Source organism: Saccostrea echinata, unplaced genomic scaffold (assembly GCF_033153115.1).
Source record: "Saccostrea echinata isolate AGI-Se365-2 ecotype Australia unplaced genomic scaffold, CSIRO_AGI_Sech_v1 ptg000023l, whole genome shotgun sequence".
NCBI classification, from domain to species: Eukaryota; Metazoa; Mollusca; class Bivalvia; order Ostreida; family Ostreidae; genus Saccostrea; species Saccostrea echinata.
This window is the reverse complement of record NW_026889772.1, coordinates 7,664,099-7,677,429: the sequence shown is the minus strand read 5'-3', so window position 1 is coordinate 7,677,429 and position 13,331 is coordinate 7,664,099. Positions and strand designations below refer to the sequence as shown.

General features: G+C 34.2%; 1 protein-coding gene across 1 annotated transcript; it reads left to right on the top strand.

Moving 5' to 3' along the window:
• Window positions 1–515: 515 nt before the first annotated feature.
• LOC133191414 (dnaJ homolog subfamily C member 9-like) lies at window positions 516–10,276 on the top strand. Its single transcript, XM_061327169.1, has 5 exons — window positions 516–632; window positions 1,982–2,134; window positions 3,565–3,681; window positions 7,823–8,034; window positions 9,386–10,276. Exons 1-5 carry the CDS (start codon window positions 539–541, stop codon window positions 9,575–9,577), a joined length of 768 nt encoding a protein of 255 aa, XP_061183153.1. The 5' UTR covers window positions 516–538; the 3' UTR covers window positions 9,578–10,276.
• Window positions 10,277–13,331: the final 3,055 nt, after the last annotated feature.

Genomic DNA, 13,331 nt, shown 5'->3' with positions numbered 1-13,331 from the left:
GATCAGAGACAAAAATAATGTGTTATTTATGTCTCTGCAATGAATTACTTGGAAAATTCAAAGCTATATATGGCGTATCTGAGCAAAAAATTAATAATTTGAGATTAAGTATAGATATACATGATATATGTTATTTACGTTCATATTAAAATTTTCAACGATTTTGAACTTGAATAATCTCAGTTTCTATGGTTAAACTGACTTTAAATTTGTCTGTTATTTAAATGTGGAGTCGGTAAATAAATCAGTTATTGTTTTTAATTTTTGATATCTTTTGAAACGCGATTGATTTAAATTGTGTAATTTACAGAAAAGTCTTATCTTTATATAAAGTAATAAAACAAATAGAAATATCTTTTTAATTTTGGTTATCTGAACTTATCAAAAATACGTCATATATGGCTTTCAACGACATTAAAGTAATGGAATGACTCTTGGTACGCAATATCTATAATCGACATCACTCTTCAATAGAAAAAGGTAAAATAATTCAAATTGAAAACGCGGGAAGCTGCTTGTTCATGTTTGTCAAAAAATAATGCCGAGTTTACTGGAATCATGTCAAGAGTTGTTCGGGACGGATAATTTATATGAAATACTTGGCATTGAAAAGGATTCTTCTAACAAAGATGGTAATTTTGTGTTCTTTTTAAAGTTAGTTAAACGATTAGGCAGTCTGTATTGTCTTTATCATGATTATCATACAACTTTCGTAAGATAATCAATCTCAACACTAACAGCTTAATAAGATATCCTATCCACTTGTTGCTTAAAAGTCCACTGTCACATAGACTGACTGTAATTTGTTGAAAGGTGGTACACTTACCACTGCTTACACACCATTGGAAATGGACAGGTCCAGCACAATCTTTTGATTTATCTATATAGCTTTATTAAGCCATTCAAAATAGCTTCTTATAGCTATTTATATACAGTTTTCACAAAAATGTTTTTTGTTAGAAGTAGACAAAAAGTCGCAAGTATTTGACTATTTATATGTGTACTATGGACTATCAAAAAAGCAACCCATATCATACCATAGATATTTGAGCTGAGGTCTTCACCGAGTCTAAATATCTAGCCGAGCTGAATCTCCGCCGAGATTAGGTAGTACAGTGAAGACAGTGAATGTAAAATACAATTTTAACATGTTTAAGTTATCAGTTTCCTCGCATCTCATATACAAGTCTTGGCAGCCTAGTGTTTAAGTAAAATGCTAAACGAGGTTTTAACAGAATGAAAAAGAAATCAAAACATGAATTTTATTAGACAATAACTGACAACATCCACAACCTAAATCAGAACAATTCAAAAGATTTTTGGAAGGTCCTAAATAAAAATAAAATTAAGCAAAACTCAAATTCTTCCACTCCAGGACTTCAAGCATTTATGAATCACTATCAAAACTTACTGTGCTCTAAGGGCAATAACTCCTGTGAACATGTAGTTGAATCTGAAATACAGAAACTTACTCCCCTTGACTATCCTTTCACATGCAGTGAAGTCAAGCTTGGCATTAAAAATCTAAAAACTGGTAAATCACCTGGACAAGACCTAATACTCAACGAATTTATTAAAAGTGGTTCAAGTACACTTCTTAATATATTAACAAAACTCTTATAATAATAAAATTCTTTTTTCTGGGGAAATACCCGAAGCCTGGAATTAGGTACAAATAACTTCTATTTGTACCAAAAATTGTGTAATTCACACCCAGTGTCTATGGTTCAGGCCTTAGGATGGTGATTAGTTCAGGGTTGTCCCAAAGAATTGAAATAACAGGGGACATTAAAGAAGTAGAAGGGGGTCTGAGGTTTCTCCCATACATTTAACAGGGGGTTCAGGGGGAATACCAGAGTATCCGGGGAATTATGTCATTGTAGGCTGGGAAATTCCCCGGCCCCCGGGTCTTAAGGACAACCCTGTTAGTTGGTTAAATAATAAATAATGAATTTCAATTTTGTTGTCATTTGTGTTATAGTGAAAAAAGGATATCATAAAGTCTCCCTGAAAGTTCATCCTGACCGTGTTCACACAGAAAAGAAAGAGGAAGCAACAAAAAAATTCCAGACTCTGGGTCGTATCTACAGTATACTGTCAGATAAGGATAAAAGAGCAGTGTATGATGAGACAGGTATAGAATGTACTTAGTATTGCATGTATTGCTGAAATACATATTTTTGTTAGTATTGATCTACCAATGTAATCATGTAAATATCCTTTTGACATATTCTTGTAAATTGTTGTTGCTTAGGGCAAAAATCAACTATCACCCAGGTAACAATCTTCATCATGTTTATAGGTATAAAAACATTTTTATAACCACCAACATGATCAAAGTTAAGCACAACTTTTGCTTTTTGAAGACATTATTATGGTTTACATGTTTATTTGTTGCTTAATTAAGGTTGCTAAAGCTATTTTAATTTTACCTAGAGGTCTTAGTTAATTATGTTTCCCAAACTTAGTTTGTTACTGATTAGAAGTGTCCCTTTATAATCTATACAATCGCAAACAATTCATGATACTACATATTCACTGGATTTGAAGGAGGGTCAGTGCGCATGCAGCGGCAATGTGACGCCACAATTAATACCTCACACAATGTTGAAAACAAGGGTTGTGTAGCGGCCGGAGCCAGCTGTATATCTGAGCAGGAAAATTGTTAGGCAAAATTTTCCAAAAATTTCGATATGGACTCTTTTGATGGTGAATATGGTTTGTTATTCACCAGAAAAATATCAATATTGACCTCGGCTTCCCCTTGGTCAATATTGATATTTTTCTGGTGAATAACAAACCATATTCACCATCGAAAGAGTCCATAATTGTATAGTAATTTTGTCAAGGTAGAAGGTTTTGGATAAACACCATCATACATTGGCACCATAATGAAGCTGGGAAAACATTTGAAGATTACTGGTATGCTGGGTATAAATGTTGTTTGTGGCTAGAGAGTGTCACTGTTAAAACAACCCTGCAAAATAGTCAATGTTACTGAGTTTGAAGTGTAAACTTCTTGTCCTTAGCATAATTTTGTAATGGAATGTTTTAGAAGATTAAACTTGCCCTCAGGGTTGATTATGATTCAAGGTCTCTGAATTCAGAAGTGTCAAATTCTGAAGGTTAACTGGTTTCCGAAGTGAGGTATTCTAAAATCTTAAACACAAATTTTATGTTGGAGGAGTATCAACAGTTCATACTTGGTACAAAGATTGCTTGTGTGAGGATTCATAGCAAAGTTGTTTGTGGAAGATTATGGCTACATGACCCAGAAGTTATTGAAATATTCTTTGGGCTATAAAGTTTTACTGCTAGGACTGTATATGGTATATGCATGGCCATTCTTTTCATACTCAACAAAACAGATGCTCATGAGCAGAGTTGTTACAACCATCAACCAATTACAATTCAACAAGACTCGGGGCATGGGAATTTGCAGTAAAATTTTTAGAGTTCTTTTTTAAGGTATTTAAAATCACCCCTGTGGGAAGGGAGTGGGGGTTATTTTTAGGGAATTATGAAGAAATCTTGAGAAGTGAGAACTGTTTTTTCTTCCTGAAGGTGATGTTGAAGATGAGGACATTGTACAACAGGACAGGGACTGGAGTGATTACTGGAGATTGCTATTTAAAAAGGTCACAGAGGAAGACATCAAATCATTCCAGAAAGAATATAAAGGTGGGGAACTTCTCACTTTTGGAAGTGGCCATTGAAATTTCAGAAATTTATGAATTATAAAACTATGAAGAAAAGGTATTAAAGGATTTTAATACTGGTAAGATAAGGAAATATTAATCCTCACCAGACTGGTTTTCACATTTTTTTGTTGTTGTAGAGTGTCAGAATTCAATAGCACAGCTTTGAATGTTTATACACAAATGATCATTTCTTAAAGAGTCTTTATGCCCCTTCCCCGTTAATCCACTGACTTATATTACGTATATATCAACAATTGTACATGAAAATCAATTTTTTTGGTGCTATATATAAAATGTACACAGTTCTGAACCAACAACTTATCAAGGTTGCACTTTTTTTTTATTCAGCTTATTTTTCCCATTACAGAAATAACTTTTTTAGCTGACCTGAGCCAAAGGCCCAAGTGAGCTTTTCTGATCAAAATTAGTCCATTGTTTGTAGTAAATGCTGTCATCATCACATGAACCACTGGGTCAATTTCAACCTAATTTGCTATAAGCATCCTTGGGTGAAGGGGATTCAAGTTTGTTCAAAGGAAGGGCCACACCCTCTTTCAAGGGGAGATAATTGAGAATTATTGAAATTTTAATGGCATGTTTTAAAACATTTTTCAAGAATCACTAGACCAGAAAAGATAAAACTTATGTGAATATATAGGAAAATATTTAAAAATCTTCTTTTCATGAGCACCTGGGCCAGAAGATTTGAAACATGTGAAAACTTCAATACATAGTGTAGATTTAAGTCTGTTCAAATCATGACTGGGAGGGGGGATTGTGGGTTTGGGGGTAGGGTGCTGTGGGGCCATAATGGACAATCAAAATAGTAAATAGGAATACTGGTATATGTATATTGGAAACAGTCTTTGAAATCTTATTCTCAAGAACAGCAAAGGCATGACTAGTCATATTGATATGGAAGCATCCTCAGGTAGTGTAGATAAAAATTTGTTCAAATCAAGACCCTGTGGGTAGGGTGTGCTACAGTAGGCCATCAAAGTTTTACAAAGGAATATGTAGGGAATGGTCTTTAAAAACCTTCTCAAGACCAACAAAGGTATGGTAACATATTTGTCACAGGATTCACAGGTGTGTGAAAGTCAGTCAATATATCGGGTCTCAATAGCTCAGTGGTCAGAGTGGCACGATATGCCAGAGGCCCTGGGTTCAAGTCCCGGTTGAGACTTGATTTTTCACCACCTGTGACATATTGATATGAACACATCCTCAGGTAGTGTAGATTCAAGTTTGTTCAAACCATGAACCCCCAGTAGGGCTGTCACAAGTACCCGAAATAACCGAGAACCGCGGTCCAAATTGTTCGGTTCGGTTCCGGTTCCATTTTTCAGGATTTCGGTTCGGGTCTGGTTTATATATTAGAGCCTGTTCAATACAAAAAATGGCGTCGAAATCAAAGGAATGATGACAATAACAGTTGAGAAATAAGGTATCATTTTTAAACATCTTTCGGGATATAAATACGGGTTGGTCACGAGATCAAATTCCATAAAGCCCGAAGAGTGTTATGGTAAATTTGATCTCGTACCAACCCATATTTATATCCGATAGATGTTCAAAAATGATACATTATTACTTATATTTACATTTATGACTTATTCATATTTTATATTCTCCTGATTATAATCTTTGACGCATGAAATGTTTTATTTTTCAAACTCAGCGGCACGTATTTGATCCATTGTTTGCGCGTCGACCCTTTATGATGTCACTGAGAAATTACGTTGAACGTTTATGACGCGAGGAACCTGTGTTTATACGGATATAGAAACACGTTGCTTTCAATAGTGTTATATAAGGGAAAACATTTGCAAATGTAAATATTGATAAATAAACGTCACAACTGAAATTTACTTCATTCCATGACAAAACACTTGTCACGGAAGTGTTAGATAATTATCAAAACGAGCAGGAATGGTCAGGTTGTGACTAATAGTAGGCCAAGTCGCCAATGTCTAGACGTTTTCAATGTAAATTTAATGTAACAAATTTTTCAAGTTAAATTCATGAAATTAAGGTTTAAAATAGATGTAAATACCGGACCCGAAAAACCCGAAACCGAAAATTTACAGACCCGACCCGACCCGAAAAATTTTGGAACCGTGACAGCCCTAACCCCCAGGGTAGGGATGGGGCCATAATGGTGATGGTAATATAGTTTTATGTAGGAATATATGCAAAAAAGAATTTTAAAATCTTGTTTTCAAGAATAGCAAAGGCATGATTAGTCCTAAAGATATGGAAGCATCTTCAGGTAGTAGACTCAAGTTTGTTCAAACCCTGATCTCGGGATAGGGTAAGGCCATAATTGGCAGTCAAAGTTTTACATAGGAATATATGGGGAAAAAATCTGCTTCTCAAGAACACATGTGAGTTAAGGCTAGGTATAGGCGTTTCTATGAAAATGAGCCAATAAAAACGCATAAGAGGTATATTTATTATTCAGAGAAAGTGTTGATTTATTTTCTTATGCATACTTAGTACCCACGATATGTTATATCCAGTACACATTATGACATCATATTATGACGTCACTGATCTTACCTACTGGAGGTTATAAAACACATCAACAAAACAGTTTCGGCGCAAGGGATTACCTTATTTATTTTTACATAAAGATTGTATAGTGCTAAAAAGAATATTCTATAGATTAGTTAAACTGCTGCACAAATCCTAGGCATTTTCTCATTTGATCGGAATTTGAGGAAACTTATACCGGACTGTATATTTTTACCCTTATTCAACTTAAAATTTACAAATAGTAATTATACAACTGAGGTGTTCATATTTGTGCAGCAATACCAGCAAACTTTGGAATATTTTGCTTCTAAATATACCTTGTTTCAGTTGAATAAAATAGAGCATGCCCTTGCGCCAAAGCATTTTTGTTTATTATATCCATTAAAATATTGTGTAGTAAAGAACAATGATGTCATAATATGACGTCATAATGTGTACTAGCTATCTCATGTTGTGGATACCAAGTATTTATTAGGCAATAAGTTTTAACTTTCTCTGTATAATAGATATAGTCCTTAGGCATTTTAATTAGATTATTTGCATAGAAATGCCTATTCCTAGCCTTAACTCACCTGCGAATAGCAAGGACGTGATAAGTCATATTGATGTAGAAGCATCCTCAGGCAGAGTAGATTCCAATTTGTTCAAATCATGACCCCCAGGGGAAGGGTGGGGCCACATTGGATGATCAAAATTTTACATATAAAATAAAGGAATTGATCTTTAAAAATCTTTTTTTCAAGAAAATCAAAGGCCTGTTTAGTCTTACTGATATTGAACAGTGATGATTCTGTTCTGATATTTAGCAGAATTCCGCTAATTTGAATCCAAGAATCCAATATTTATGAGTGTTTTTCTGATAATTCAGTTCTTTCTATTTTTGCAGCGACTGGTTGCCATTTTAGTCTGGGTAAAAAATTCAAATTTTTTAGTCTGTGTTTTATCTAGTCTGCATCATTCGGACATTTGCTTTTATCTCGAAGTAAGGTAAAGACAAACATAGGGATGATTCAGACTTCCTTTAAATGGTGTGGCGGTTCATTCAGCCAGGTCAGGATGTAAAAGTTGTTGAACAAATATCACACTTCAATTTTCGTTACTAATTTAAATCTACTTTTGGATGGCTAAAGCCCAGATTTTATCAGCCCCTCGACCCCCAAACTATTTAAGATATTTTGACCAATTCACAGAATCATTGCTGATTGAAGCATTCTCAGGTAGTGTAAATTTAGGTTTGTTTAAACCATGAAAACCGTGGGTTGGATGGGTCCACAAAATTTTACCAAGGAATATATACTGTATACAGGGAAATTTTCACCACCGTTTATTTTTGCCCTACTCACAATTGGGCAAATTTTAAAATGGGGTTAATTCAAAGACAGTATAATTTCTTAAACAGAACCGTGACCAGGTGAATTTAAAATGGTGCATAATTGTTTGAAAGTGTGAAAGGGTGAAAATAACATGGGGCGAAAATAACCCTGTATTCAGTGGTGAATAATTTGAAATCTGATGATGAAGAACAGCTGTGCCATATAATGACTCGGGTGGGCATTGTGGCACAAGGGCCTCTTGTTTTTTAGATTCAGAAGAAGAGCTTGAGGATTTAAAGACAGCATATATAGAATGTGAAGGTGACATGGATGGCATTATTGATAGTGTAATGTGTGCAACCATTGAAGATGAAGCAAGATTTACAAAGATTTTAAAACAATTAATTAGAAAAAAGGAAATCCCAGATTTTCCAGCTTTTTCAAAGGAAGGAAAGAAAAAGAAAGCTGAGAGGAAGAGAAAAGTAAAAAAAAATTCATTTCAAATATATCTAAATATGTATATGTACATTTAAAATATCATCGTCCAAATAAATTACCTGAAATGCCTTAAAAATATACTTGTATACATTTATTTTTTATGTAGACTATATGATCATCACTATACAGGTAACTCTTGATGGCTCGAACTTCGAACTCTCGAAGTTCTTGATCGCTCGAAGTGAGTCTTCGGTCCCGAATTTTTCCACTATATAACTAAGCAAATTTACTCTTGATTTCTCGAACTCTTGATCTCTCGAAACCCTTGATCCCTCGAAGTCAAAATGCAGTCCCGCTATTCATATTCTATTAAAATTTACCCTCGATACCTCGAAGTGGCTATGTGTATACAAGATTATATAATTAGCACCTTTACATGGACATTTAAATGGCCCCAGGCAGAAGACGCGGGTCTCGAGGAACGGGATGTTTATCAGGTCGAGACCACTAGATTTTCTGACGTCAGCATAAATTTGCATGTAAATAAGCTATCTGTTAACTTTACCCACAGCCCACTGATGAATGAGTCGCAGTGCATTATGGGCTACCACATGTACTCAGTTGTGTTGAAAATAATTAATCCTATTTTGCCTCTATGCTATTAAAATAATTATCATCGACTGTCTTACGATAATTTAGAGACGCAGTGTCATTGAAAAGTAGTAATTGATTAAAAGAAAAAACACTAATTTAATTTTTTTTTCGAGTCAGTGTCAAAGTTTAACGAAATATGAAAAAAGCAGAAACAGCCTCAATGTCCATATGACGACTATTATTGGCCAAATACTTACAGAACTGCGTTCAATGATCATTTTTGGAATAGTCAGAGCTATGTACGACGCTGTAAAATGTCGTTTTCATGTAACGAATGCATAGTCTGTCCGCATTACGAAGAATAAATAAATATGAAATGACGTGTACATTTTTTGCTTTACTCAGTTTCATAAAATATTCATCTGAATTACGAAAAAATATCGTTGTTTTATAAAATCCATGTGTAAAAGGTTAGCACTGCATGAAAATCCTTACATCCGGTAAGACTAATTTTAAAACCTGTCAACAATCCTGGAAAATTCCGGACTCTTGAAAACTCGAACTCTTGATCTCTCGAAGTTTTTCCTCGGTCCTACGGACTTCGAGGTATCGAGAGTTACCTGTATTGCTTTTTCTCTTTTGTATGTTTTTGTAGAACTGATGATCCTAAAATTAGAACTATTTTATTAATTATATTGATCATTTTTTCAATGCTATAATTTTTAAGAAGAAGAAAATTAGCACAAATATAATTAATGTTATTGAAAAAAGTCTTTACTTAGAAATATTTTTTCCCAACAGCATGAAGCTGAAGCTGCTGAAGCAGAAATTGAGGCTAAAAAAATTGGACTTGATAATGACAAATCATTGAAAGCCTTGATACAGAAAAAACAACAGACGAGAGAACAAGCTGCAGACGATTTCTTCTCACAATTAGAAGCTAAATACACCAAACCTAAAAAGAACAACACAAAAGGCAAGGTGAAGAAATAAAGAACTGTGGTGATACATGTTAATAAGACTACAGTGGGGTTTCCAGATGTTATCTGGTATGATATCTGGTATCACCCTTGTAATCTATACCAGTAACATCTGTCCTTTAACTACTTAAACTTTCTCTGATATTTATTGAATAAGATTTGATAAAGTAGAATTTAAGGGAAGATGAGAAGAAGACTTTATAATCTATATTTCATTTACAACTGTCCTCTACAAATGTTAACTTTCTCTGATATCAATTGAGATGTGAAGTAGAATTTGAGGTAAGGTTGGAGGAGACTTGTATATGCTTCTGTGACAAAAATGTTACCAAAGAGTTTGCCTTAAGGCCATATAAAATTAGTTTTTAGGTAATCATCCCCAACAGCCCCTCTTGATTTGTCCTATCTGAAATTTGGTTCTACAAAAGATCAAGGGTCTGTTTACAAAACAGTCAGAACAGCCTGTTGTAGAAGTTAAAGAATAATTCAAAACTGAAAAAATGTGTCTTGCACTCATATAAACATTAAAATTGTGAGAGAATTCCAGCATTATGTATAAAAATATGATATACTAGATATTTCAAATAATAAAAGATGGAATTTGACCCACCCTCTCATTTTTTTTTGGTGTATAATATTGTACGAGAAACTAAAAATTAGATTTATATGGCCTTATGTATAAAACCACTGTACCTTTTTAAATGAAAAAATGTTAAATTTTTTAATGAACAATGTTATTTTGCTTAATTTTACAAGATACACATTTATAACTATTATTTTTTTTCTTGCAGTTCCAAGAAATATCTAAATTATATTAAAAACTTGACTGTGTGATTAATTAAGCATGGGAATAATAATTTGGAGTGTATCGTAAATTGTGCTCTGCTGTAAACATGTCAACCAAAAAATAAAATAATGTATTAAAGAAATGAATAACATCAGTATTTTATTTCAAGAATTTAGTCTTTTTACAAACAATAGTAGCAATTAGTGATTTTACTTGGCAAATCTTTCTTGAAAACAATGTAGTACATGTACATATTTAATTATTAAGACCGCGAACATTAACTGGCAAACAATGTAGTACATGTACATTATTAATTATTAAGACCACGAACATTAACTGGCAAACAATGTAGTACATGTACATTATTAATTATTAAGACCGCGAACATTAACTGGCAAACAATGTAGTACATGTACATATTTAATTATTAAGACCGCGAACATTAACTGGCAAACAATGTAGTACATGTACATATTTAATTATTAAGACCACGAACATTAACTGGCAAACAATGTAGTACATGTACATATTTAATTATTAAGACCACGAACATTAACTGGCAAACAATGTAGTACATGTACATATTTAATTATTAAGACCGCGAACATTAACTGGCAAACAATGTAGTACATGTACATTATTAATTATTAAGACCGCGAACATTAACTGGCAAACAATGTAGTACATGTACATTATTAATTATTAAGACCATGAACATTAACTGGCAAACAATGTAGTACATGTACATTATTAATTATTAAGACCACGAACATTAACTGGCAAACAATGTAGTACATGTACATTATTAATTATTAAGACCACGAACATTAACTGGCAAACAATGTAGTACATGTACATATTTAATTATTAAGACCGCGAACATTAACTGGCAAACAATGTAGTACATGTACATTATTAATTATTAAGACCGCGAACATTAACTGGCAAACAATGTAGTACATGTACATTATTAATTATTAAGACCACGAACATTAACTGGCAAACAATGTAGTACATGTACATTATTAATTATTAAGACCGCGAACATTAACTGGCAAACAATGTAGTACATGTACATTATTAATTATTAAGACCACGAACATTAACTGGCAAACAATGTAGTACATGTACATTATTAATTATTAAGACCACGAACATTAACTGGCAAACAATGTAGTACATGTACATTATTAATTATGAAGACCACGAACATTAACTGGCAAGATTGGAAATATGCAGCTTACGTCATTTCAATCTGTTACTGTAAAGGTAAAAACATTTATTGATAGACAATGAAATGGACAGGTGCAATTCGACATGGACGCGTCTGAGAAAACATCGGATCGAAATGATACAGTTTTGAATTTTCACAGTAACTTAATTTAAAATATGACGGTTCAAAGATTTAGATACAAGGTGTGAAGTATAGAAAGGAAACTCAAGAATTACACAGTACAGTGTTGAGATAAGAGTTTGAGATCAACAAATTACAATAAATTGTAGAGATACGGGTATTATCGGGGTATACGATTTTCAAGAAACAAACTATGAATTTACACGTCTGCATTTTTTAAATTCACGATTAGCCTCCATACATGATACCAGAAAGTGCTGGGAAAATAGTGATAAGGTTATCAATTTATACATGAAAATAGTGGTATTAATTCGATTTAAACAATAAAATGTTTCTTAATTCATATGGGGATTAGCAGATGCAACATTGCAGAAAAAATACATGTATATCCTTAGCGGGTTTTGTACATTTTTCTGCAATGATTGCAACCGTTTATACCCGCATAAACACAGAAAGAATGGCATTTTTTTATTGTATATATTAACTTGTGTAGTTATAATTATTCATGTAAAGGATGTAAAAATACGCAAGATATTGAATTATAAATGTGTTTACATTATATTGAAACGGCTAACCTGACGCTTCTTAAAAATCTTTCATACAGACGGATTTAGGAAAAAAATTCAGTGTGGATGTAAATTATACAGATATTGTCATTCGAAGTTTGGACTTTCGATAGGGATATTCGAATCACTGCAGTTAAACAATAAGATTGGCTGTACATTTTTTATTGCTACATTTGCATGAGCATTTTACTTGCACCACACTAGACAGTTAAACAGTAAAACATGAACAGTCAAACCTCATTAACTCGAACTTGATGGAACCAAGATAAAACTTCGAGATATCCGAGGATTCGAGATATTGAGGTTGAAATACATAGATTGATTGTTTGTTGTTTTACGTCCCTCTCGAGAATTTCTCACTCATATGGAGACGCCACCACTTGCCGGTGGAGGGCTACAAATTTTGACCTATACTCAGCACTTAGGGCCATTGAGCAGTGAGAGATATTTTTCGTGCCAGCACCTACTGCGACACGGGATCTCGGTTTATACGGTCTCATCCGAATAACCGGTCTCCAGGTCCCGCAGTGGGATTCGAACCCGCGACTTAAGGATCATCTCCTTACTTCTTGACTCTAGAGCAGACGCTCTAACCACTGCGCCACGCGGGCGACGAAATACATAGAAAAAGAGAAGATTGAACCTTTACCTCACTTCAACATATCCAAGGTATTTGAGATACAATTGTATTAGTGTTCGAGAAACCGAATCATGTTCTATTTAAAATAGGTGGCAGCACTTTCCAGAAACTACAAGTTATGTAGATATAATTGCTTACAGTTGATGTGCCCCCCCCCCTTCCCTGGAAAAAAAAATCTGGATCCGCCCCTTGGGGCTTTGCCCTGCCCTAGCATGGAGCCATGTGTGGAGCAACCCCTGGGGGCCTCAAGTCAGATCCCTGTCTAAATCATCTAGCAGCCCCTATGACTTAAAATCCTGGATCTGTTCTCCTCCTCTCTCTCTCAGTGGCGGATTTAGAGCCCCCCTCCCCCCCCCCCCCGTTCTGTACCCGAAAATGTAGCAGGCACGTAGCAACAAGAGGGGCCGGGGGGCTTTTTTT